This window comes from Notamacropus eugenii, chromosome 2 (genome assembly GCF_028372415.1).
Source record: "Notamacropus eugenii isolate mMacEug1 chromosome 2, mMacEug1.pri_v2, whole genome shotgun sequence".
NCBI lineage: Eukaryota > Metazoa > Chordata > Mammalia > Diprotodontia > Macropodidae > Notamacropus > Notamacropus eugenii.
Genome location: NC_092873.1, coordinates 514862565 through 514890098, shown reverse-complemented (window position 1 = coordinate 514890098; position 27534 = coordinate 514862565). Strand labels below are relative to the sequence as shown.

The 27534-nt window shown below is 44.2% G+C and overlaps 1 protein-coding gene across 1 annotated transcript in view; it reads left to right on the top strand.

Annotated features, from left to right (window-relative positions):
* The window catches only part of TTC22 (tetratricopeptide repeat domain 22), a 31823-nt gene extending 4289 nt beyond the window's left edge, over positions 1-27534 (top strand). The window contains exons 2-7 of the mRNA XM_072649585.1: positions 13260-13315; positions 15103-15218; positions 20036-20154; positions 22372-22533; positions 23126-23278; positions 24342-27534. Coding sequence (XP_072505686.1) covers positions 13260-13315; positions 15103-15218; positions 20036-20154; positions 22372-22533; positions 23126-23278; positions 24342-24872 — 1137 coding nt within the window. The 3' untranslated portion in view covers positions 24873-27534. The remainder of the gene's footprint in view (positions 1-13259; positions 13316-15102; positions 15219-20035; positions 20155-22371; positions 22534-23125; positions 23279-24341) is intronic.

The following is a 27534-nucleotide window of genomic DNA, read 5'->3' as shown; positions in this document are numbered from 1 at the left end:
AGAGCCTGTCAGAAATGGGATTTGAACTCAGATCTTTCTTCTACTCTAATGTGGCCCCCTAGCTACACCTGACTTTCTCTTGCGATGGACCCAGGGAGGGAGCTCATGTAGGAGTGGACAGAAGGACATCCAGAGAGAGTCAAACAGTGCTGCAGAGGCTCAGAGGAGCAGGATGCTGCTGCTGCTGAGGATGATGACAACTAACATTTTTATACTCTTTTACAATTTGCAGAGCACTTTACAAATATAATTTCATTGGATCTTTATAAAAACTCTGAAAAGTAAGTGCTATTATTATGCCCATTTTACAGTTAAGAAAACTGAGGCAAGTGACTTTTCTAGAGTCACACAGCTGTGTGAGGCTGGATTTGAACTCAGGCTTTTCAGACTCTAGGTCCAAGGCTCTCTCCACTGCATCACCCAGCTGCTCCAAGAAAGGAAGGAGACAACCTCTCTGGCTAGGGGAATCCCCAGGGAAAGTTTCATATAGGGGGTGGTACCCAAGCTAGATCCTGAAGGAGGAGGAGAAGATGACGGATGAGAGTCAGGCACTCTTGGTTGTGGGACTAGTGTATGCAAAGGCATGGAAGTGGGAGACTATGAACTATTTTCAGGAGGAAATGAGTCCTCCAATCTAGAAACTAAGAATGACTGTAGGGAGCAGTGAGAGATAAAGTTGAAAGTCTGGGTTGAGGGCAAATGATGGGACATGAGACTAAGGAATGTGAATTTTATCCCAGAGACAGTAAGGACTTCTGAGAATGGCAGACTATGAAGTGGTCATCTTGTAGGGTGGGTTAGAGAGGGGAGAGAGAAGGAGACTAGATAAGGAGCTAGTACCTCATCTACTGAAGGGTGAGAAGGGCCTAAACCAGTGGTGTGGTCCAGAGAGTCAAAGCAGAGGGATGGATGGGGGATGTATGGTGCCTACAATCCATCAGGCCTGGCAACTGATTGGAAGTGGGGGAAAGAGGAGTGAGAGGGAAGAGTCCAGAATGACGCTTAGGAGGCAAAAGTAGGGTGTGTTTTTGGATGCTTCTCCAGTTGGGTGTTGTTCCTTTCTCTTCCTCTCTCCTCCTACCATTCGGTAACTTTCCTTTTCAGTAAACATAACAGGTGGCCTGGCGTAGAGGATAGAGATTTGACCTTGGATCCAGGAAGCCCGGGGTTGGAGTCCTGACTCTGACACTTGTCTGTTGGCTGGGTGACTCTAGGCAAGTTCCTTAACCTCTCAATGCCTTCCGTCATTCCAAAATTAAAAGTTGAATGGTCTTAGAGAGGAGATTTCCTGATCCAAGAGTTCCTTATATAATAGGCCTTGTCCCTCTGCCCCTCCAAGAACAAAGAATGATACAGCATAATGAGACAAAGTATTGTTAGCTGTGACAATGGGAATGACCTCATGAAGGGGAGAGCACTTGAACTGAGTCCTGAAGGAAAGTAAGGAATCCAAGAGATAGAAATATGGAAGAACATTCTAGGAGTCAGGGGACAGCCCATGCAAAGGCAAACAAGTGGGATAGACAGAAAAGATGTCAGTTGGGCTGAAATGTGTAATAGGTTTGGAGAGGTTGCCAAATAGGCATTGTGAGAGGGAGTTTCCTCACTGGGAGTTACTTCCCAGTAAAGGGCTTTTAACAAACTTCCTGCTATATAGTAGGCACATAATAAATGTTTGTTTCCTTCCTTCTAACCTCAATCTCCAATACAACAACTAACCATAACAGAGAGAGGTAGCCTGGCATAATGAATTTCCTAGTGTCCAGTCTCAGAATCGAGGAGACTTGAATTAAAATTCTTTGGATACATACTGTCATTGTGACCATTGGCAAGTCCCCTAACCTCCCAGTGGACCTGGGCAACTCTCTTAAGACAGACAGTTAACGTCTTCACTTGCCTGAGGTCATGGCATCACTGATTTGGAGCTAGAAAGGACCTTACAATCCACCTAAACCAATCCTCTGATTCCACAGATGACCAAATTTAGACCTGAAGAGTGACCCAGGTAAACAGTGCCCTCATACTGGGAGTTTCCCATACTGATTTTAATTTGGACACAGAACAAATGAAAATGGCAAAAATATGAAATTAGCCTATTTGAAGATCTTGGTTGGATTCATTGAAATTAGTTTTAAAATGGCAGCATCTCATTTGTAATCACTTGACTGAAACTCATCTCACCTTTTTCATCCTTATGCTTTGAGGGAGCCACAAGGCAACCCACAGCTGTATATCCCAACCTGTGCAGACCCTTCTCCTCCTTTCTGTTCCTTGACCTTCTCTTTTCCTAAATGCTCCATGGAAAATCCCCAGCAGGGCTCCAGATTGGCAGCCTGCCCGTGGCTCTTTTAATACCTTATGGACACCACTACAGCCCTCAGGGTGTTATTGCCACAACTAGCCACCCTTCTCTTCTACTCACACATTTCCTTGAGAAAGACTTTTGGCCAGTTCCTCATGGGAGTGACCTCCTCACAGGGCACACTCCTCCCTGCTGACACCCACCATGCCCTTGGGTCACTTATGGTTTTAAAAAAAATGTTAAAATTTTATTTTTCCAATTACACATAAAAACAATTTTTATCTTTTGGGTCTTTTTTAAAAACAATTTTGAATTCCAAATTCTCTGTCACACAGCCTTCCACCCTCCCTCCCTTCCCTTCTCATTGAGAAGGGAAGCAATTTGATAAAGGTTATAATACATGTGCAGTCACATAAAATTTATTCCCATATTAGTCATGTTGTAAAAGAAAACATACAAAAAAAACAAAGAAAAATAAAGTAAAAAATGGTATGCTTCTATTAGCATTCAAACTCCATCAGTTCTTTCTCTACAGGTGCATAGCATTTTTTAAAATTTAATTAATTTATTTGTTTTCGGTTTTCAACAGTCACTTCCATAAATTTTAAATTTTCTGCCCTTCCCTCTTCCCTCCCTTCCTGAGATAGCATGCAGTCTTATATGGGTTCTACACATGCATTCTTATTAAACATATTTTCACATTAGACATGTTGCATAGAGGAATTAAAATGAATGGGAGAAACCATGAGAAAAACCAAACCAAATCTAAACATAACAAAAGAGAAAATAGTCTGCTTCATTCAGCATTCCGATTCCATAGTTCTTTCTCTGGATGTGGATGGCATTTTGCCTCAAGAGTCCTTTGGAAATGTTTTAGCTCCTTACATTGATGTGAAGGGCTAAGTCTATCAGAAACAGTCCTCGCACACTGTGGTTGTTACTGTGTACAGTGTTCTCCTGGTTCTGCTCGTTTCACTCAGCATCAGTTCATATAAATCTTTCCAGGTTTTTCTAAAGTCCACCTGTTCATCATTTCTTATAGCACAATGGTATTCCATTGCATTATATACCACAACAAGCCATTCCCCAATTGATGGGCATCCCTTTGATTTACAGTTTTTGACCACCACAGAAAGAGCTGCTAGAAAATATTTTTGTACATGTGACATCTTTTCCCATTTTTATGATCTCTTTGGGATATGGCCCTAAAAGTGATATTGCCAGGTCAAAGAGTATGCACATTTTTATAGTCCTTTGGGCATAGTTCCAAACTGCTCTCCAGAATAGGTGGATCAGGTCACAACTCCACCAACAGTGAATTAGTACTTCAAACTCTCCCACATCTTCTCCAACATTTATCATCTTCCTGTTTTGTCATGTTAGTCAATCTGATAGGTGTGATGTGGTACATCAGAATTGTTTTGATTTGCATCTCTCTAATCAATAGTAATTTAGACCATTTTTTCATTTGACTATAAATAACTTTAATTTCTTCTTCTAAAAACTTCCTATTCATATCCTTTGACTATATATCAATTGGGGAATGACTTGTATTCTTGTAAATTTGACTCAGTTTTCTATATATTTTAGAAATGAGACCTTTATCACAGACACTAGTTGTAAAAATTCTTTCCCAGTTTTCTACTTCCCTCCTAATCTTGGTTGCACTGGCTTTGTTTGTGCAAAAATTTTTCAATTTAATGTAATCACAATTATTCATTTTGCATTTCATATTGTTCTCTATCTCTTGTTTGGTCATAAATTTCTCCATCCTCTATAAATCTGACAAATAAGCTATCCCTTCTTCCCTAATTTGTAGCATGGTTCCAAATTGCTCTTCAGAATGGTTGGATCAGTTCACAGCTCCACCATAACAGAAACAAATGTATAAACCCTCTCACAAACATACAGTTTCTTGTTTGTGAGTATCCCTTAACTGCTTTCCCCCCTCTCTGGGTCAGCAGAACCTAGATTTAAAAAACAAAAACCAAAAAGTCCTCCTGGTCCCATTTCTGCTTAAAAAATGGCTCAGACTCTGTTCTTGTCAGAGAATGAATCCTGAAGGTGAAAATCAGACCCTCTCCATTATTGGGGTCAGGAGATTAGAAAGGAGAGGAGGACTGGAGGGAGAGCAGGAAGGAACTGTTTGTTGGATTCCCAGCTTTGCGTCTGGCAGCTGCACAAATAAAGGTGTGTCTGGACCAAACATACTCAACCTGTTGGGGAAGGCAGGAGTCAATTTCTCAGGGTCAATGTCCCAGTGAGACAAAATCTGAGCAGTGATCATCAAGGAAGTAGCTTCTGAGCTAAGGGAGAAAAGGTATAACACAGACTTACTGGATATTCAAAGGGGAAGGAAGGAGGAGACAGAGGAAGAGGAAGAGATGAGTGAGTAGAAAGGGGATGGTGAGAATAAAGCCATAGGGAGTGGTGGGTCCATGGGGTTTTTGGCTTCTAAGACATTTGAGCTGGGAGAGAGGACCTTTAGAATTCAGAATGTTGAAGATATCTGCCTGCATCCCATTGCTGGCTAAGAATCCCTCCAAGACCCTCTAGACAAACCTACAGTTGAAGGACTTCACTATTTCAGAGGGGAGCCAGCCCACTTTGGAGTGACCTTGATTGCTAACTCCAGGTTACTGCCACCAGTCAAGCTTTAGATCCATCTCAGTACCAGGAGCGTTGTTGTGCTCACCTAACCAGCTTAACACCTTCATTGTGGCTCTAAGATGTCAAGTGACTTTCTCTTTCCTCAAGGATTTTTAGTGACAGGGTACTCACCACCATTTGTTCCATGTCTGGACAGCTCCAATCAGTAGGGTATGCAAATGCTGTGGCTTTCCTTCCCTCCATCTGCCATCCCCATTATTCTTGGCTCTGCCTCTTGGGATCAAAAAAGACTGATCCCTCATCGTCAGCTTCCTCATCTGTATCATGATGGGGCTGGACTGAATGATCTCCAAGGTCTCCTCCAGATCGAAAACTACAATCATAGTGACTGTGAGCATCCAAGTCTTGTTCAGTCATGTCTGACTCCAGGTGACCCTATAGACTTTGTCCGTGGGGATTCTTGCAAAGATACCAGAGTGATTTGTCATTTCCTTCTCCAGTGTTTCCCCATTTTACAGTTGAGGAACTAAGACAAATAGGGGTTAAGTGACTTCCCAGGGTGACACAGCCAGTAAGTGAACTCAGATCTTCCTGACTATAGGCCCCATGCTCTATCCACTGCATCACCTACCTGCCATTGATCTGTCCCAACCTCCTGCCAGCCTTTCTTCTCCAGCCTAAAAGACCCCACATCCTTCAACGAACCCACACATACATTGTTTCAAGTCCTTTCATCATCAGTCAGTCCGTCAGTGAGCATTTATTGAGCACCAAGATGTGCCCATTAAGATTTCCCTCTAGCTTATCAATATCCTTCCTTTCAAAATGTGGGGCTCAGATCTGAACATATTGTTCCAGATGCAGTTTGAGCAGGGCAGAGGACAAAGGGGCTGTCACCTTGGTGGTCCAAGACATCACACCTTTCTCAGATGCCATTCCCTTTTTTAGGCTGCCATATTTTTATGCTGAACTGGGAGCCCCCAAAGCTCCCAGATGAGCTGCTTTCTGGTTGGGCCACTCTATTTATGAATAGGTGCCCTTTAGTAGGTAAGGAAACTGAGGCCCATAGATGGGCCATCATATATTTTAAGAATTGGTTTTGTGGAGCTTTAGATTTATCATTATAAAAATTATCAAACCAGGAAGCCTTTGGGAGAACACAGGGAAGAAGTCTTGGAACAGAGGGCTTTCCATAGTATTCCAATGGGGCTGGGAAGGTGGGTAGTGGTTTCCAGAGATGAGTGAATTAGGACAGTTTTCTAGTGGGAGCTTTGGGGATGCCAAGTGTTTTTCTGAGAAAAAGTTGCTACTTCCTCCTTCCTCTATTATTTCTTCCCTCATCCCCCTGCCCCAGTACATACATACACACACACACACACACACACACACACACACACACACACCACTTTCCATGCTGACCCTGACATTCTGGAATGGAGCCACCTCTGAATGCTGGCGGATCACGTGTTCAATGCTTCTCTTGGCTACCACACTTAACTGAGGCTTACTAGCATCATCAGTGGATGCCCAAGAGGCTGATCGGATTTAGCGATGGTCTCTGCAGAGGGAGAACTATAGAACAGAAAGCTGGAAGGGATCCTAGGGATCCTAGAGATCACCTAGTCCAGTCCTTTCCTTTTACAAGAAAACTGAGACCCAGGGATGAGAAGGGACTGCCCCAGGTTACACAGGCAGCAAGGAACCCAGGATCGGAACTCATTTCTTCTGATCCAGTTCAGTTCAGTTCAACAAGTATGTATTGAGCACTTATTATGACCTACATCCTGAGTCTACTATGACAAAAACGAAAGATCCCTGCCCTCAGGGAACTCATATTCTATCGAGGGGGGACAACATACACAGGTAAATACCAATCTATTCAAAGTAAATGCAAATTAATTTTGAGGGAAATGGTGGGGGGCGGGGGGCAATCAGGGGAGGCCTTGTGGAGCAAGGGGCAATTGAGCTAAGCCTCAAAGGTCTTCAGAGAAGCCTGGATGAGGAGGAAGAACAACATGGACTTGGGGGAGAAAGAATGTGACTTTCCTTGCAGACCGTGGGAGATTATTTCCATCTTCCTAATTTGTGTCTTGAGCATTCCTCATTCCATAGTATGTCTTAATCATCAATGTTTTCTTATCTTTACTCATTTTTCTGGCCTTACTTCCTAGATTGGGACTTTCCATCATGGCCAGGCTCTGTGTGCTTATAAAAGGGAGAGTGGAGGCCTTCTTTGATACAGATTTGGGTGATCTGGAACCTGGGGAATAAAGTGTTGTTTTTCAAGGATCTCAGGGGAACTCCCAGCTAGGGGACAGCTCCACAAAGCCTCCTTAGCAGTCTTTTCTGGCTGAACCTCTCCTCTAGTGTCCACAGGCTTCTGGCTGCCTCTTTGTGCTGACCTAAGCTGAAAAATCTGCTTACTAGCGCTTTTCTTTGCATTCGTAGACCATTTCTCAGTCTGGTGCTTGTTCTTCTAACCTTACTAGAGGAGCTGTTTTGGGGGAGCTCAGCTATTTCCTCTATTCTATTTCCTCTTTGCCACCTCAGGGACAAAGGCACATGCAGAAGCATGGGAAAGAGCACATTTAGGGTTATGGATGGAGACCTAAAATTTCGGTAATTTCGGCTGGAGTGGAAGGGAATAACGTGGTATCAGTTTGGACAGGTTAGTTGGAGTTCAGTTGTGAAAAGTTCTAGACATTAAACAGGGAAGATTCAGGCTCAGACACGTACTAGCTGTGGGACCCTAGGCAAGTCATTTAACCCAACTGACTCAAAAAAAAAAAAAAAAAAGCTGTAGGGAGATGGTCCAGAGAGGTGATGCCTGAGAAAGGTCCTTTGTAATTAGCCATTGCGAGATCATGAGTGACCTTAGAGCCGCTGAAGTTGAGTGACTGAAAACAGAGATTCCAAACCCATCCCTGTCTCCAACGCCCAACTCAACATGTTACAGCTTGCACTGCTGACTCTCCCAAGCAGGCTGAGCCACACCTGTTCTCACTTCTCAGTGCTCTCAGTTTGGGGTTGTGCCCTAGGCCTAGGAACTTCCCCTCCGATACTAATAATTTCATAAAGGTGCAGGCCCCAGTAAACATCTTTTCCTATCTGACTAACTGTGCCTAGGGAGGTAGTATAGTATATGGTAAAGTGTATTTACCCTTCAGCCAGAGGATCTGAGTTCAAATCTTGCCTCTGACGCTTACCTGATATCGGGCAAATGCCCTGACCTTTCCAGGCTTCAGTTTCTTCATTAGACTAGGTGGCCTCCAATCCTGTGAACCCTAAGTGATCAAACCTCCCTGGGCCTTTGTATGATAAGGGAGTTGCAGGTGATGGCTTCAGAGTCCCCCCAACCCCCACCTCATCTCTAGGATCTTAGGATCCTAACCCTTGGAAGTACGCCCAGAGAGTTTTAATAAAGTCTTTCTAACAGGATAGAGGCCCAGTCACTAGTCTACCCATCTGAGATCTCTGGCAGCTTTCTGCTCCCTCTGCATTGTCTGGAAATAAAGATCACCCCACCAGCAAAGGCCTCCTTGAGGCTCCATTGTGGTCACTTTCACGTCTGGAGCATGTCCAGTTACTCAGCTAGAGTACTGCATTCAGTCCCAGATGCCACATTTTAGGAGATGACATTGACAAGCTGGAACCTGCCCAGTAGGTGGCAATGGGGTGGGAAGGTAAATGGAGACCATCTTGTACAAAGACCAACTGGTGGAATCCTTCCAGGCTGAGTGTGTGACCAAGAGAAGACTTAGAGGAGAGCCATAGCACCTCCAAGTATATTGGAAGGTGTGTCATCGGGGAGAAGGAGATGATTGTTCTCTAGCCCCAGAAGGCAGAACTAGTTGGGACCAAGGGGAGCAGTTACAGATTTGCAGATACTCACCCTGGTACTGGCACTCCTTGCCAATGAGCGCTGTCCAGCAATCATGCACTGAGTATTTATTTGGTGCCTACTATGTGCAACAATGGAACAGGTTGTCTCCTAAAGTAGTGAGTTCCCTGTCATTGGGGGTCTTCAAGCTGGGTTTGGATGACCTCTTGAATACAGCAAACACTTAAAATGGTAACTGCCCAGTGGGTGCAGATCTGTGTGCCTAGTGCTGAGTGGAAAACAAAGATTAGATAAGGGAAATGGACATGATATAACAATTCTTGCTATTCTAAAAGGTTGGCATTGGCTGCTCCAGGTGGTGGTGGGCTCTGTTCCCCCTCCCTGGAGTCTAAAGAGCCTGAAGAAGCACTGATCTAGAATGGCACAGGGGCTTCCTGCTGAATGGGACTCAATGGTAAAAAGAGGGAATGCAGAGGAATTTGGTGCCTACTATGTGCAACAATGGAACAGGCTGTCTCCTAAGGTAGTGTGTTCCCTGTCACTGGAGGTCTTCAAGCTGGGTTTGGATGACCTCTTAAATTCACCACTGGACTTGTGACTTGTGATACTCTGACTCAGTTTCTTTTTTTATATTTCTTGTTCTCTCTCCCTCACATAATTACTTCACTTGGTAACTCAATCAATGAACAAGTATTTATTTAGCTCCTGTTGTGTGCCAGATACTGAGACTGTGTCTGCACTAGGAACTGAAAATACAAGTACAAGAATGAAATATCCCCTCCTGTCAAGGAACACACACTTTAATGGAGAAAAGACAACCTAGAGGCAAGAGTAGAGCAGTCAAAGAGTTCTATGCAAATTAAATGTATTATTGCTATTAAGAAATAAGATCTGGCCCCTGTCCTTCCCCTGTCCACCTAATCTAGTAGCTAAGTAGACATCGAATACCTTGTTTAAGACTCACAGAAGGCAGATGCTATTGTGGTCCCCATTTTACAGATGAGGAATCTAGGCAAGCAGAAGTCAAAGGACTTGCCCAGGGTCACACAAGGGCCTGAGAATGTATTCAAACTCAGGTTTTCCTCACTTAAGTTCAGTGCTCTACATTTGCTACATAGCTAGCTGTCCCAAACACTAACCCTAATTCAAAGAAAATGTATATATATATATATATATACACACACACACATCTGTTCTCATTCTCAACTGAACCCTACTTTCACATAATGGGTTGCATTAGCCATGAACTGCTGTTATAATGTAACAATCACTCTGAATCTTCAGGTCATGTCAAAGCCTTCAGCAACTTGAGCTTGGCTCCTGGAAATTCATGTTAACTTGACATCAAAGTCTCTGTGCAATGATTTCACTCATTCCTTGACCTTACTCAGGAGAGTGATCTCTGGTCTTTTCTTTCTTTCTCTAGCTTTTTTCTTAGATACCCTCTAACCATAGGGGTCTTTTCTGCAGTTCCCTCTTTCTAAAAGAGGAGTGTAGCAGTCCCCTCCCATCTCTCCTCTGGCAGGGGGCAATTTGGCTCAATATACACACAATAGATTTTTAGTTATGGAATAGCTTTTTTCTGGTTGCTCTTAGCAACAGTTTAAGGAACTGTTTCTGCTATAAGCAGAAATATTTGTAAAGACCCAGTCCCACCAGAACAAAAGGCAAGCTTTCAATGAGAATTCTAAGGCATTTCATCCCTGGGACTGAGCTGAATGGGTGGCAGAGCTTTGTTAATGAGGTTAAAGGTGTGAACCTATATGGTCCCAGACTGTAAAACCCAACCTCAGCCAGCTGCTTAAAGAATTCTAGGATTCTGAACTGCAAGAGACCATCTTTTACAGAAAGGGAGGAGTGTGCCCAGGGTCACACAGCTAATCAGTGGCAGAGCAGGGCTTCATACTTGGGAAATCCATGCTGTTTTTCCCAAAGAGTGAACTGAGAACATGAGTAAGTTTGGGAACTGTCATGAGACCTTTCCCCTCATAACTCTTCCTCACGAAATTTTTTATTCTGCAAGGAATATTGCAACCACTCCTGCAATTTAAGCATGTTGCCACCAGGTGGCAATCAAGTATGCATCATGTAAACCCATCTTTACTTTTAATGGAAAAGACTTCAAAAACGTTGCCCACTTATGGTGATCAGGGCAGTCGTCTCGATTCTGCTCAACTTCAGTCACATTTATTAAGTGCCTGCCTTATGCCAGACCCTTTGCCAGGGGAGATGGATCTGGAGATACTGAGATGAAAACTGGCATTGTTTCCTGCCCTAGAGAACTATACAAGGTAACAACTATGGGGAATCTGTATTGGTAGAAGTGCCAACTGATAAGCAAAGTCATATCATAAAAGGGGTGAAAGAACTGAGTCTATTTAAACTGGAGAGGATACAAGGAGGAGGGAAGACATAATTGCCATCTTCAAGTGTCTGAATGAAAGGTTGGCTTGGGGCAGAAAGAGAGCAGGGGTCTGTGAGGTCCTAGCTGGCCAACATTCATTGTCATTGCATCACATAACGACAACTAGTACTTACATGACACTTAAAGGGTGATTTTTACATGGATCACATTTGGTCCTCTCCTTCCTTCTTCCTTCACTGAATCTGATCATAAACCTAGTCCCCTTCAGGCATCTTTACTGGACTGATCTGGAGAGAGAGACCTGGGAATGGGATAAGTCTTTGATAAGAATGATGTAAAAAAAAAAGATTTTAGTGCTAGGCTTTAGTGCTAATAACTGAATAATCAGTTATTCAGAACTGATATTTTTTTTAAAAGATTGATGAAGTTTCTCATTCAGATCAGTCAAAAAACTTCAGGCTTTTATATTTGAGGGAAATGCTTTCTTGATGTTTCTAAAGGAGAGGTAGAGTAGGGGAGGTGGTAGATGGATCTTAGTATGTGTCCTGAACAAATCTGATGAACATGTCATGTGCAGCAGTGTGCTAGTAAGTGTTTAAAAACTGGCTTTTTGGAGAAAAAAATGTATACCCACAACACACTTTTGAGTTTAATCTGCATAATTAACATTTTTACCACCCCTTTCTTAATTTTAGACAACAGAACAATAAATCAAACCTTGATTTTTAGTATTTGCTGATTTCTGAGGCATAAATGCTCACACTGAAAATTTAACAATCAGTTCACTGTTTGAGCTGGTTCCAGAACATCCTTACCTATATGTTATGTCTTTATGCGGGTCATTGATAAAAACGATTAACAGCTCAGGGATGAGCTTAGATCCATGGGGCATTCCACTAGAGACCTCCTGCCAAGTTAACATAGAATAACTGTTCATTGTTGTCCAAGCATCACTATTCAATTAGTTTTGAATATATCCAATTTTTCTGTCATCTGGTCCACTTCTCTTCATACTTCACAAGAACAATTCTGCTATTGTCAACTACTTGATAAAGTCTAGGTAAACCTCCTCTTCAGCATTCCAGTGATGCAACAGGGAGGCAGCAAGGAAGGTAGAAAGAGTCCTGGATCTGAATCAAAGGATCTGAGTTCAAATTCTAGCTCTGCTACTTACGGACTCATAGGACCTTGGACAAATCACTTGAGTTCTTTTGACCCTGGTTCTCTCATTTGTAAAATGAGGGGTCTTGAAGGCCCCTTGTTACTCTGACTCTATGGTCCCATGATGCCAGATGAGTTGCTATGTCAAACATAGGTAAAGTTGGTCTGAAATAATTGGATCTGGACCAAGCCAGACTGGCTCTTTGGGATGGTTACCTCTTCCTTGTCTAGAATTTTAATAAAAAGCATTAGATGTTTTTAGTAATCAAAGTCAGGATCATGAATCTCTTGTCTACAGATTCTATTTTGTTCCCCTTTTTTGAAAATTGGAGCAGCATCTATGGGCCTTTACCATTCTGCCCTCCTTCTCCAGAGGTTCTCAGAGGTCACCGATGGGGTCCAAATATCACATTTGCTCATTTTTTCAGTGCCCTGGGAGTAGCCAAGTTTGCCATGATGATGTGAACTCATCGAGGCCAGCTCAGTACCCTCACTGGCTCCTTACCCACTTTGGGCTTCACGGCTATCTGTTTTTGTTTTTTCTTGTCCAGCCCAAAGAGAAGTCTTCCTCGTAGAGAAAACATGAAAAATAAGGGCTGAGCTCTTCACCCTCTCCTCCATCATCCTTGGCCCCATACAGCTGTACTGCTGTATGGGAGATAAGTCAATCAGTTAGTCACTTAATAACAACAATAGCTAGTATTTATATATGGCTTGCAAAGTGCTTTACAAATATTATCTCATTGGATCCTCATAACAACCCTGGGAGGGAGGTGCTATTCTTATTGTGCTTTTTCATATGATGAACTGAGGCAGACGGAGATTAACTGACTTGCCCAGAGGAGGCCCATTGCTTTCTCTGACAATGAGAATAGGGGTACAGGGACATCATTCTGGGCAGTGAGGGAAAGTAGTGGAGAGATTTCAGAGGATCCACAAGCTGAGGAATTGTTCCTTTGACCTGGCTTTGTCTGTGCTAGATCCCCATGGAGGAGAAACAGAGCTGGTACTTCACGATGGCAACACTGTTCATCAGGTAAGATGGCCACGGGCCACTGAGGGAGAGGAGCCTGGAGATGAGGACGGGGTCTGCACGTAACACAGGTTTTGGCTATCTCCCATAACCCTTTGAAGAACCGCAAAGATTAGCAGCCCAGAAAGGGCTATCCCAGGGAGTTGGGTTATCCCAGGGCACAATAAACCATCTTCGCTATCCTTGATTTTAGTCCAGGGCCCAGCACTGGGGAGGGAGCTTTTAATAAATGCTTGTTGACGTATGGATGGAAGAACTGGCCAAATGATGGAGAGTAGGGCTTCCAAAGGCACTAAGAAAGCTTAATATCTCTTCCAGCTTTGGAGGCTCAGCGCATAAATTCAGGAAAACAAAACAAGACACACAAACAACAACAACAAATGTGGCCATATGATTTTTTAGTGTATTTAACAGATATCTTTTTTTTTTTTGTATGAAGGTGCTAATTAGGAGGCATAGAGGACAGAGTTTTGGATTTGGAGTCACATTTAGTCTGTTACTGTGTGGCCTTGGACAAGTCCCTTCCCTTCTTGTGAGTCTCAGTTTCCTCATCTGTAAAATGGGCAGGTGGGATTAGAAGCCCTCTGTGGTCCATTCCAGCTTTACAGCTATTACCCTCTATGATCTTGTCAAGTGTAGCAATATATGTAAAAAGCCCTTGGCACAATGCCTAGCACATAGCAGGCATTTTGTTGTTATTGAGTCGTTTTAGTCATGTCTGATCCATGACCCTATTTGGGTGAAGTGACTCACCCAGGATCACACAGCCATTAATAATCTGAGGTTGGATTTGAATTCAGATCTGCCTGACTCCAAGCTCTGTGCTCTATCTACTATAGCGCCACCTGGTGACCCAGAAGGCACTTGATAAATGTTTATTCTTTTCCCTTATCCCTTTCTAGCTTTAAGTCTGTCTTACAATATATGAAAACGTTGAACCAAATCAAGATTTTTAACCTGAGGTTCATGAAATGCTTTCAACTACTTGGTTAACTGAATTTCCCTATAATTTGTTTCCTTTGTAATCCTGTGTATTTCATGTCATTTGTTTAAAAATCCTGATTCCGTGGAGGGGTTCAGTGACTCCCCCAGACTGCCTAAGGTGGGGAGAGGGGCGCAGTTTTCAGAAACCCTCCTCCAGAAGTCTCCTGTAATAAAGCATCATTTCCTCTGAATTCTTGGGGGGAAAGTAGAGGGCCCAAGTCCCTAGTGTCCAGCCAAGGGCCTGGCTCCTAGTAGCCAATCAGTACATATTGCTTAACTGAAAGTAAGCCAGGCAAGACCAGGCAGGAGCCCTTGTCTCTTAACTGTCCCGGGGGTCCTAGCTGCTCTGGTACCAGTTGGGTCACTCTTGGCAAGTCACTTTACACTCTCTGAACTTCAGTTTCCCCAACTGTAAAATGAAGATGACTCTACTTGCTTTCTTATCCTCACAGGACTGTGTTGAGGAAAGTGCTTGTAACCTCAAAGCACACATGAAATGGTGGTTCTGACCATTATTTTAATTTGAGGTCCCTTTGAGCTTGTGACCACAAGGCTTCCCCTTGTAACTGGGCTGGGTCCCAGGAGCCTAGATCTGGAGCTGGAGTAGTCCTCTAGTCCAAACCCTCATTACACAGATGGGGCAACACAGAGAAATGGGTTACTTTCCTCCTAGAAACTGAACCCCAAGCCCCAAGAAATAAACTTGGAGGGTCCTGGAGAAGGAGATTTGTTTGGCTGGGAGAAATGTCCTGCTTGGCTCCAAGGGAGAGAAGGACTGACCCGTCCTATTCTGGTACCCTCCACAGGCTGGATGGCATCTTACTGAACCAGGGTGCTGAGGAGCAGAGGAGACTGGCTCCTTTTAACCGCACCCTGAGGCTGCTGCGGGAAGTGGTCAAGTCCTCCATCACCCACCATCGAGGTAATCAGAGTCTGCCAACCCCTCCCTCTCATCGCCCCCACCCCCTTGCATGGCCCCTCCCTCATCTGTGCATCTGCCCCTGTCCATGCCCTAGCTCTTGTCCTCAGTTTCTCTCCTTGTCTCTGACCTTCCCCGTGTCTGTGTCTCTCTCTGGGATGCCAGCCCTGGCTCTAGAATGACATGTTTAAATCTTTTCTCTGGCTCCTCCTCCTTTTATAACCTTGGATGAGACTTCCCGTCCCTCCGCCCATTTCCTCATCTGTACAAAGAGTAGCTTGGACTAGCTGGCCTCTGAGGTGCCTTCCTGTGCCAGAGAGATCTGGGTCCTTTCTCTCATTCCCTATATGTTTCTGTTGCTTTCTCTGTCTCTGTTCCCAATACTGTCTCTTGTTTTGTGTTCCTCCCTCATCTGTTTTTGTCACTACATCTCTGACAACAACTTCTCCTCCTCCTCCTCCTCCTCCTCCTCCTCCTCCTCCTCCTCCTCCTCCTCCTCCTCCTCCTCCTCCTCCTCCTCCTCCTCCTCCTCCTCCTCCTCCTCCTTCTTCTTCTTCTTCTTCTTCTTCTTCTTCTTCTTCTTCTTCTCTTCTTTTCCTTCTTCTTCTTCTCACCCCTTCCTCCTGACATTAAGCAGCTATGGGATACAGTGGATACAGCTAGAATTGAAGTAAGGTGAATCTGAGTTTAAAATCTGCCTCAGACACTTGCTAGCCAACTGTGTGGCTCTGGGCAAGTCATTCTCAGTCTCAGTTTCTTCACCTGTAAAATAGAGATAATAGCGTCTCCCTCCCCGGGGTGGCTGTGAGGATTAAATGAGATAATAATTGTAAAGTGCTCCGTAAGTATTTCAGTAAATGTGTATTGGCTGACTCACTGACTGTGTACCGGACACTGTGCTGAGCTCTGAGGATCCAAAGAAGAGGAGAAATATGGTCCTTGCCCTGTAGGGGCTCATACTCTAATAGGAGAGACAACGTGCGACATGAGCAAACAGCTCTGTACACAAAAGATACAGACAGTGTGAATAGAAAGAAGACCATGTCAAAAGGAAGTTCCAGGGGGCAGACAGGGACCATCAAAGACCTCTTAAAGGAAGCCAAGAAAACCAACACAGTGATGCCGAGAATGAAGGTGAACAACCAGAGGCAGAGGCGAGCAAGGCGATCATTCCCTGACAGAGCCAGAGGGCAACGGAGTGTTGTAGGGGAGGACCAGCCAGGAGGCCAGTGTCAGCTGACCACAGGACAGCTGTCCAGGAGTAAGGTATGAGAGGCAGGAAGGGCTGGGGCTTTAAAAGCCAAACTGAGGATGTTCTGTTTGATCTTGGGCGTAATCGGGAACCACTGGAGCTTTTTGAGAAGGAGAAATGACATGGTCAGACCTGAGTAAAGTTTAGGAAGACGTTAGGATGAAAGGACATCAGAGCCAGACTCCCAAAGCACTTGGCAAGGTAGACCAAGAGGCAGAATCACATAAAATGGGATTTTTTTATCTGATAAATTATTTTTGAAATTAATTTATTTTAAACTTAAATACACAATAAGAAAGAAAAAGAAACATATTATTAACTTAAATATTAAAACAAATACAAAATAAGAACAAAAGCATTGCCATGTGCACAGCAGACCATAAGAGAGAATTCAAAATATGCAGTAATAAATTTCTATTTCAAGAAAGCCTAAAAAATAAACCATATGCAGAGTGCTGAGTTGTTCATCTTTTATTTGCTTTCTTCTAAGTTTTCTTTTGTTTTCTGATGTGCACTTTTTACCTTGTGCTTTTTTCCTCCTGCCTCCCCCAAGAAGGCTACAATTAAGCATGAACATTTATTCATACACACACACACACACACACATAGTATGTATATGTGTATATGTGTGTATATACATACACACATATACACATGCACATACGTAACAAACATACATATATACGCATAAAGAGATATATACATATACCTACATACACATATTTATGCTTAGATATTAATAATCATACTCATACGTAGACATATATATTCATATGCATCTACGTAAGACCCGACTATACTTACTTGTCCTCTGTTTCTCCGAGGGTAGATACCCTCTTTCTTCGTAAGTCTGTCTTTCCATATTTTGTTAATTCCATCAACTTGTCATTTCCTACCCCACAGCAATATTCCAACCTTACAGTATCTAGTTATTTGAAATAGTCTAAAACAATATTGATTAATATGGCTGACATATAGTGTAGTTACCCTATTTTTCTCTTTTGATTAAATTTATTTTTGCTTGAACTTTGTCTGAGATCGTGATTACCAGCCCTGTTCCTTTATCCGTAACAAATTCTACTTGTGATTTTTATTATGTGTTTGTGTGTCTCTTATTTCTCTTCTGAGTCCTTTACTTCTACCTGCTACCTTGCCTTCCTATTATTTAATCTACACCGCCCCCCAGGATCTATCCCTTATCTCCCATTCCCATACATCTAAACACTCTTCTGTACCCTCCCTTATCCCATTCCCTTGCCCTCTCCTGTAGAGATCCCTCTCTTATCCCATTCCCTTGCCTTCTCCTGTAGAGATCCCTCCCTTATCCTTTCCCCCCTCCCTATCCCCTTACCATTTCATTTCTTTCTAAATTAAGAAGACTTTTATATTCTTCTAGATATATATGTATTGTTCCCTCTTAAACCCATTCCTGATGAAAGTCGGGTTCCAGAACTACCAGCCCTCCTCCCTCACCTAATTCCTCTGTGTTAGTTCTTCCTGTCACAATTCATTTGTATAGTATAATTTCTCATAGAGATATACACAAACATAAAACAAAGTTCAGGAGTAGAATTTGTTCAGGAAAAAGGAACAGGGCTGGTAATCATGATTTCAGACAAAGTTGGAGCTAAAATAGATATAATCCAAAGAGAAAAATGGGGAAACTACACTGGTGTCTCATATTTACCAACATTGATTTGAACTACTTAAAACAACTAAATAGCATAATGTGGGAATATTACTATGGTGTAGAAAATGATGAGTTGGTGGACTTGGAAAAATATGGAAAGACTTGGACTTAAGAAGGAAGAGGTTATCCACCTTCAGAGAAACAGAGGATAAGGAAGCTTAGTATGGTGTTACATAGATGCATATGAATGTATATATCTATACATGATATGATTATCAATATCTAAGTATATGTACGTGTAAATGTATGAATGTAGGGGTATGTGTGTATATATGTATTCTTTGTGCATGTATGTCCATGTATGTATGCATGTATGTATATGATATAGATATGCTTCTGTGTGTGTGTATCCATGCTTAATTGTAGCCTTGGTCGGGGGTAGAGGAAGAGGGAAAAAAGCAAATGCATAGCAGAAAACAAAAGAAAACTTAACAAGGAAGCAAAGACAAGATGGACAGCTCTTGATACAGGGTGTAGCATTGATTATATAGGCTTTCTTGAAATGGAAATTTATTGCTGTGTATTTTGAATCCTTTCTCACATTCTGCTGTGTACATGGCAGTATTTTTAAATTTTTCTTTCGTATTATTTTAGTTTCGATATTTAAGTTGGTTTCTTTTTTCTTTTCTTATTTTGTATTTAAGTTTAAAATAAAAATTTTACAAATTAGAAAAAGAAACAAGTTAATGACTCTCTTAAAGATGAAATTTAGTTGACTTAAATGTGAAGTCTCACAGTTGGATTATAAAAAATATCTTCCTGGCTCGGATTCAATCCAGCTCAGTCTCTGTCTAGCTGAGATTCTATCTGGCCCGCTTGTTAATACAAATGTTACAAATGCTTAGGCTCCTTAAGAATCAAACCACTATGGCAAATCTTTAATAAACTTTGCTTTTCTTTGACTTTAAAAACAAACAAACAAAAAAAAATCTTCCTAAGTACTGGAAGAAGGAGACAGGGATAGATATCGTGGGTCTGTTCTATTTATCCTGTCTGTTCCTTGTTCTGGGAAGCTAGGTGGCGCTACAGTGGATAGAGTGCTGGATCTGGAGTCAGGAAGACATGAGCTCAAATACTGCCTTAGACACTATCTGTGCGACTCTGGACAAGTCACTTGACCCTGTCTGCCTCATCTCCGTTTCCTCATCTATAAAATGAGCTGGAGAAGGGAATGACAAACCACTCCAGTTTCTCTGCCAAGAAACCCCCAAATGGGATCATGAAAAGTCAGACATGAAAATGACTAAACAATAAAATTTCTTATTTGTATGTAGCTATTTGTATGTTGTCTCTAGATTCGAATAAGATCTTAAAAACAGGGATGGTTCCCTCCCTTTCTTTATATCCCCAGCACAGCACACTGCTTAGCCCACAGTAGGCACTTTAAATGTTTATTACCTAACTGGGGTGGGGTGGGGGAGTCCTGGAGGATTTAGTCACTTGCAAACTCTGCCCTAAGCCACAGGCTGCCTCAGAAACCCATCACTTTCCTTCCTTGGGTCTCTTTCCTTGCTGCAGAGGATAGAAGAGCAGGATGGCTGGGCAGTCCAATTCCAGAAGGTTCTGAGGGTTTGGTTCCAAATAAGCAGAGATCATTCTAACTTCCATCTTTGTTCTCACCCGAGGCACAGTCCCTGGCATATAGTAGGCAATTATAATAAATGCTTGTTTGCTTATTAATGGGAATGAATGAAAGGATTTATTAAGCACTTACTTTGTGCCAGGCAGTAAACTGAGTAGGTGAGAGCATTTCTTGAGGCCTGAGCTTCCACCTGTCTGGACTTTGCATGGACCTTTGCCAGAGCTTGAAGCAGAGCTCAAGGTCTGGCTGGGCTCTCCTTTGTTCAACTGTCCCTAAGATCCCTTTCTCTCTTTCAGCTCTGGCCTGGTGCTACCTTGGGATGCTTCTGGAAAGGAAAGACACCTTCTCTACTACCCCTATGGGTGTGCATGACTGTGGCTACTCAGGGACCGACCCTCTGGACTGTTTTGGCAAGGTACGCAGCCTACCCTGGAGGAAGACTGAAGAAATCAGAACCACTCCTCTGAGCCACTTGAGAGAGAGAGTAACAAAACCAGGAACGGTCAGATGATGTCACAGCCTTGCTCAACATCTTTGAATGGGCAACAGGATGAAGTCTAGAATCCTTAGTCCATCTGTCTTGGCAGGGCAGCATTCTCTAGGCTTTTTTGGTGGAGAGATCTCTGACTTTAGAGTCAGAAGAGCTGGGTACAAAGTTTGGCTCTGGTGCCAAGATCAAGTCATTTGACTTCCCCAGGTCTCAGTTTCTTCATCTGTAAAGTAAGGGGTGGCCTCCAAGGTCCCTTCCAGCTATGGGGCAGTCCTCTTATTTTCCTCTGCTCTTCCTCATGTGCACTAAACATGTATCCCACAAGTGCATATGTGAAGTCCAAACCAAATCAAAATGTGGTTCCTCTCTGGTTTGAATGTGTTGAATTGTTGGGAAAAAAGCAATAAACACATGTGGTTTTCTAAGTCAACATGTGGCCCCCCCAAATCCTTCTGTACAGTTTAGCAGTCCCCATTTCCTTTTCAGGTTGACCCCCTCACCCCTGCTCTACAAATCAGGCCCTTGCAAGTTGTATCTTTCTTCTCCCTGGGTATGGAATCCCCTCCTACCTCATCTCTATTTGTCAAACATTATCTATCCTTCAAGGCCAAGTAGAAATGGCAACTCCTCCTGGAAATCCTCCCCGACATTCCCAGCCAGAAGTGAGCTCCCCATTCTCAGATCTGAGAGTCATAGAGTCCTGGATGTTTGGGGATCTTTGAGATATGGAGACTGAGACTCAGAAAGGAAAAGTGACTGGTCCAAGCTCACCCAGAGAAGTGGCACAATAGGTAGTGTGCTGGACCTGGAGTCAGGAAGACCTGAGTTCAAATCTGACCTCAGACATTTACTAGCTGTATGACCCTGGGCAAGTCATTTAGCTTTTGTTTGCCTTGGTTGTCTCAGCTGTAAAATGAGGAAGATAGCAGCACCTACTATGATCGGGTTGTTGGGAGGATCAATTGAGATATATTTGGAAAGAGCTTAGGACATAGTAGGCCTGGCACATAGTAGGCACTAAAGAAATGTTTGTTTCCTTCCTTGTGGAAATTCTATACTTTCTGGATTCTATCACTTATCAGACCATACTTTTTATTTAGTGCATTTATATCGTGTTTATTAAGTGTTATAGAGAGAGCACTTGGGTGTATCTATAGCGTTGTGTGTGTGTGTGTGTGTGTGTGTGTGTAATGTACATACACATATTTATATCACTTCATAAATGCTTGCTGATTGGTTGACTCTTACCACAAAGTAATACTCCTAAGGCACAGATTCCCAAATCATTCCTCTGCTTGAAAGTCTTCAGTGGTTTCCTGTTGCCTGGAGGATACAAATTCCTCATCCTGGTATATGAGACCCTCCATAATCTGGCTCTCACCTACCTTTCCAGTCGAATTTCTCACCAGTTCCCTCATATACCTTTCCCTTCCAGCCAAACTAGACCATATATAAGTTCTTCCACAAACTCAACATTCCCTCTCCCACCTCGATGTGTTTGCATGAGCAGTACTCCCATGCTCAGAAAGTCCTCCCTCCCTCCCCCCTAATCTGCACTTCTCAAACTCCTTTGCTCCAACAAGGCTTCCCCAAAGACCTCCCTGATCACCTCCTTAGCTGTCAGGGCCCCTCCCATCTCTGGTTTGCATCCCTTGGTACACATTTCATATTTGTTATCTGTGGACACCATACGTCAGTTGCCTGCTGCTTGTGGGGTGCAGCATGACCAAGGTGTTCCTCTTCCCCTAGGACAGCACAGCTCTAGGCTCCTGACATTGCCAGAAAACAAGGAATAAGCTCATGGAGGGTAGGGACTATTTTGTCTTATTCCCCATATCTAGCACCAAGCCTTGCAAACAGTAAGCACTTAATACATGCTTGTTGAAATGAATTAAATGAATGACTGTCCCTTATTAGATTATAAGCTCTATGAGGACAGGAGCCAGGTCTTATCCTTGTATTCTCAACAGGAACTAGCACAGAACCTTGTATGTAGTAGGAGCTTTGACATTTTGTGCTGGATGAAAGAATGAGAGTGAATGAATGAATCCCAGCTTCCTCTCTTGACTTCTACATCCTTCTGCTGCTGCATTTGCTTACCTGCGCAATTAATGGTTTATTTGTAATCACTGTCCTCTCCAGGCCATAGAGATTGCCAAAGACCATGCACCCATCTTGAACCGACTGGCCAAGATTTTCCATTTTCTGGGGAAGCAAGACATGGCCATCGGCATCTGCAACATGGCTCTGGACATCCTGCCAGATCCCGAGCTCAACTGGCAGGCTTACTGCACCAGGGCCAAGGTGCAGAACAAGAGCTTCCCAGGACCTATGGCTACAGGCAGGGTGGGAAAGAGGGAGGGGGGCCAATGTCAAGGGACCCTCAGCGGATCATGATTAGGGGCTGGATATTCATAGACTCTCCAAGGGCATGGGTAGGACATGAGAAAGCACTTGGGTGTCAGTCCCCTAGAAAGGATTCATCCAGCCTTTATTGAGCCCTTTCAGGAATGGGGAGCTCACTGCCTCCTGTGGTAGCACATTCCCCTTGGGATTGTTAGGATGTTTTCGCCTAGTATCAAGCCTTAGCCATCTGTGGCTTTCTCCTGGTTCTGCTCTCTGGGGTCAAGCCGGACAAGTCTAAACTTTCTTCAGAATGATAGCCCATCAGACACTTGTCCCATCTGTCACATTCCCCTGGACTTTTCTCTTCTCTGGCCCTGTCTGAATCCTCTTCTCCTCCAAATCATGAGGGATCATTGAAAGCCAGTTTAAGAGGTTTTCCTGGAGAAGCTGAAAGTCCCTGGAGGAAAGAACAATGTCACCTGGAGGGGTAGTAGGTGAGCAGTTGCTGTCACTTCCAGAATTCCCCTGAGTTAATTTTGTTTACCTATAGATCCACACCAAGGCATACCTTCGTGACTTGGAGCGGGCCAAGGCTGGGCTGGGAGGTCTGCCAGACAGGAATCACCTCACTATAGCCAAGGATGATCTGGAGGAGGTGGTCAAGGTGTGTCCAGGCCTAAAGACCTACCTCGACATTGGTCAGGTGAGATACTAGTCAGGGGGTCTCCCACACCTCCCCTTCTCTGCGAATGACAGTTGCCTAGAACACAAGGGGTTAGATGACTTATCCAGGGTCATGCAACCAGGATGTCTCAGCACCTTGAACCTAGGTCTTCCTGGCTCTGAGGTCATCTCTCTATCCCGTAAGCCATGCTGCCCCAGGGTATAACCAAATAGCTTCTCTTTACTTACATTTTAATAAAGTACTGCATAGCTAACTAAGAAGGACAGTATTATTGTCTCCAGACTCTCAACACTGGGAGGGACCTCAGAGGCCACGTGGTCCAAACTGAACCTGAACAAGAATCCTCTATTCAGCAACCCCAATGAGTGGCCATCCAGCCTCTTCTTGGATGCCTCCAATGACGGGGAGCTCACTACTCACTAGCTACTAGAGAGGTATCATGGGTCATTGGAAAGAGCTGTGGATTTCCAGAGCAAACACCTCAGTTCAAATCCCAGCACTTCAAGCTACATGTGTGATCTAAGCTCTTTAGACTTCAGTCTATAAATGGCAGTTGGACTGGATGGGATCTCTCTAGTCATTCTTCTAGCTTGAGATCTAAGTGTCCATGATTCTGAGTCCTGAGTCAGCTGGTCCCACTTAGCCGTAGACTAATTATTGGGTACTTTTTCTTCAAGTTGAGTTCTCAACTCCCCAACTGGAACTGGAACTGGTGAAATCCATGTGGCTGGTTAGTCTCCAGTGTCATGGCTCCCTTGCTTGCTCCTCCCTTCCTAACCCAATCAAGGGATCTCACAAAGTCCCCAAGACTTAGAACAAAGTCTGGCACTTGTCTAAGAACTAAGGATACACGGAAAGGCAAAAATATCCTCCCTGCCTTTAAGGAGCTTATTAGTCTAATGAGAGAGAGAAAGTTAGGCCATGTTAGAGTCCATTGGGACTTATTTTAGAGGTGAAGCAACTGAGGTCCAGTAAGTTGCCAAGTAGACACTCGAACCCAAGTCCCCTTCCTCTAAATCCAGTTCTCTTTCTCCCACACTGCCCATCTGACTTGCCTCTGGCTCCTTTCCCTTCTCCCCAGGTCTACTATTACATGGGGGTGGACGCCGTGAAGGAGCTGCTGGCCGTGGACGAGTCCGCCCTGAACAAGGCTCTGGTCTTCTTCGCCAAGGCCATGGAGTCGGACATGGGCGAGACGTTGCCCGAGATCCAGCTCCTCCGTGGCAAGTGCCTGCGGATTAAGGGCGAGGAACCCAACGCCGTGGAGTGCTTCAAGCGCGCCATCGAACTGGACGAGAGCGGGTCGCGCCACACGGAGGGTTTCCGCTGCCTCCTGGAGACCCTGCTGGCCCTCCTGGGCCAGGCTCGGCTGAGCGCCAGTGAGCTGGGCCAGGAGGTGGACGTGTGGGTGCGCAAGGCTCAGCGCAAGTACCCGGCAGAGCGAGTGAGGCAAGAGCTGCAGCGCGTTTACCGCAGCCACCCAGCAGAGGTGGTGGTCCTGTCCAAGGCCATGGTGGCTCAGGGCAGGCTGCAGCTGGTCCGCCTGCTGTTTGACAGCATGGGCGGCACGTGGAGGAAGCCGCAGCTGGCCGAGAGGTCCTTCTCCTTCTGAGCCGTGGGCGCTTGAAGAGCCGTATGAGCCAAGACGTCATGCCCAATTCTAGGGCCATGTTTTAGGATGGTCATTGACCAGCTGGCATGTCTAGATGGGAATCTGGGAATAATAGCCAGCATCTGGAGAGGTGTCATCAGTGTGCTGGAAAGACTGACCCGGCACAGAAGCCTTCAAAACAACCCTCAATTAATGGCTCTCCTGCGTGGTATCAGACAAAATCGGCATCTTTGACTCTCCAACTAGCTGGCCAGACATCCCGTGTTTGGAAGGCCCTCCCTCGTTCCTTTTGTCTCCTGGAATTCAGAGCATCTTCCACAGCACAGCTGAAGTCTTCCTCCTTCTTTTTACTTTGTATTACTTTGTATATGTCTCATTTAGTTCACCGTATCTATAGAATGTAAGCTGCCTCAGGGCAGTTTTACTTTTGTCTGTATCCCAAATGCATTGCACATAGTAGGCATTGAATAAATGTATGCTAAATTAAATTTATATACTCATAGAGCCACAGATCTCCTAGAGGTCTTGGAGATCAGCCTCAAACAGCTGGGGAGGGGGAGTTCAGCCCCATAATTTCATTAGCTCCAAGCAAAGAAACACTCTATTAATTAAGTTACGTAGTACCATTGGGAGATTGAATGACTTGTCTAGGGGGGTTGGTCCTACTGCCAGTCTATATTCGAAGCAGGATTTGAACCTGCACCTTTCTGGCTCAGGGGTTAGCTCTCTGGCTACCATACCATACTGACTCTCTACCTCAAGTCTGATGTTGTCCCACCTTCTCTCACAACTCCCTCTATTAAAGAACTTGTCCAAGTATGACATTATCCTTTTTGCAGATGAGGAAACTGAGGCTCATAGAAGCTAGGGAGTCAGGATCTGAACCCAGGACTCCCCAGCTCCAAGTTCATCATGCTGCTTCTGCCTAATATCTCACCTCTATTTACAGCTTTAAGATTTACAAAATGCTTTCCTTACAAGGACCCTGGCTAACGTCATTATCTCCATTTTTTTGAATGAGGAAATGGACACTGACAGAATCAGGTCCTGTTCCCCAGAACCCTCCATATGCCTTTTCACTGACTGTCCTCCATGCCTGGAATTTTCTCCCTCCTCCCCTCCATCTTCTAATGTCTCAAGTTTCCTTCAAGACTTGGCTCAAACCTCACCCTCTTCAAGTTTTTCCTTGTCCCCCTCCCCCTCTCCTGTTCTCTCCTCTCCCCACACTGTGCCCCTCCCATGTTTTCCCTTTGGGATCGCCTCCCATGTACACTATCTATATCTTGAATATACACAGCTGTTTGTATGTTGTCTCCCCATTGAAATGTGACATTTTTGAGGGTGTGGATTTTGCCTTTCTTTTATCTCCAGTGATGGCACAGTTCCTGGCACAGAGTAAATACTTAACAAGGACTTGGTGGCTGACTGACTGCCGATTTAGGTCCAAGCGAATGCACTCTTAGGCTATATGAGGGAAGGCATGGGCTGAAGAATGGGAGTGGGAATGTCCCCCTTGGGCTCTGCCCTGCCCAGGTTACGTCTGGGACTCTGTGTTCAGCATGACCACGATTCTATTGAGACCAGTGAACATGCCATGCTCAGAGGAACAAGGGAGTTTAGCCTAGACAAGAGGAAGCTTAGGGGGGACCTGATAGCTATCTCTAAGCATTTGAAGGGTTGTCACAAGAAAGATGGATTTCTCTGCTTGGCTTTATAAGTCAGAATTAAGAGCGATGGGTGGCAGTTACAACAAGACAGATTTAGGCTTAATGTCAGCAAACACTTCCTAAAAATGAAAGCTGTCCCAAAGGGAAATGGGCTGCCTTAGGAGGTGGTGAGCTCCCTGTCATGAGAAATCTTCAGCAGAGGCTGGATGAACAATTGCTAGGTACATTATAGCAGGTATTCTTGTTCAAGTCTGGGGTGGATCAGATGATCTCTAGGGTCCCTTCTGGGTCTGACATTCTGTGATTCTGCTGCCCTAGTACTGTCTCCCTCCCATGGGTTGTTTTAAGAAAAGTCCTCGATAAATCTCAAAGGGTTGATGGAGATGTGAGTTCTTCTGGTTTTTATAGAAACTGTCAGAGCCAGGCTGGACTCCAGGAGACATCTGGCTGCCACTTATGTTTCAAAGGATTTGGGACCTCGGGTCGTTAAGGGATGCTGGTTCGGGGTGTGAGCAGAGTAGGGTGGGATGGGGTAGGTGGTTATTCTTTCATTAGAGCTGAGAAAACTTTCCAGCTTCCCTACCCACCCAAACCTCTAGGGAACCTGCTGTCATGCCTCGTTAGGCACCCAGAAGCCTCCTAGGAGGTGCCTTATGAAACCCCTAATAATAGAATAATTAGTGTAATGATGATTAATGACACCTTGAATTTATCTCTCTCCAATATCCCTCCCTCCAGTGAGATCTGCCCCCTCAACAGTCTTAAACAGGGGGATGGGGCTTTGGGGACTTTGGACTTGCCTCTTCTTCCTGGATCTAATCTCAGTATTTATTAACCATCTTTATACAGTGGAAAGGGCATTTAGGGTCAGAGAAGCTAGGTTCAAATTCTGACTTTGCTGCTTACTTACTTACTAGCTATATGACCTTGAGCAAATTACTTACCCTCTCTGGACCTCAGTTTTCTCATCTGTAAAATAAAGAGATTGAACTCAA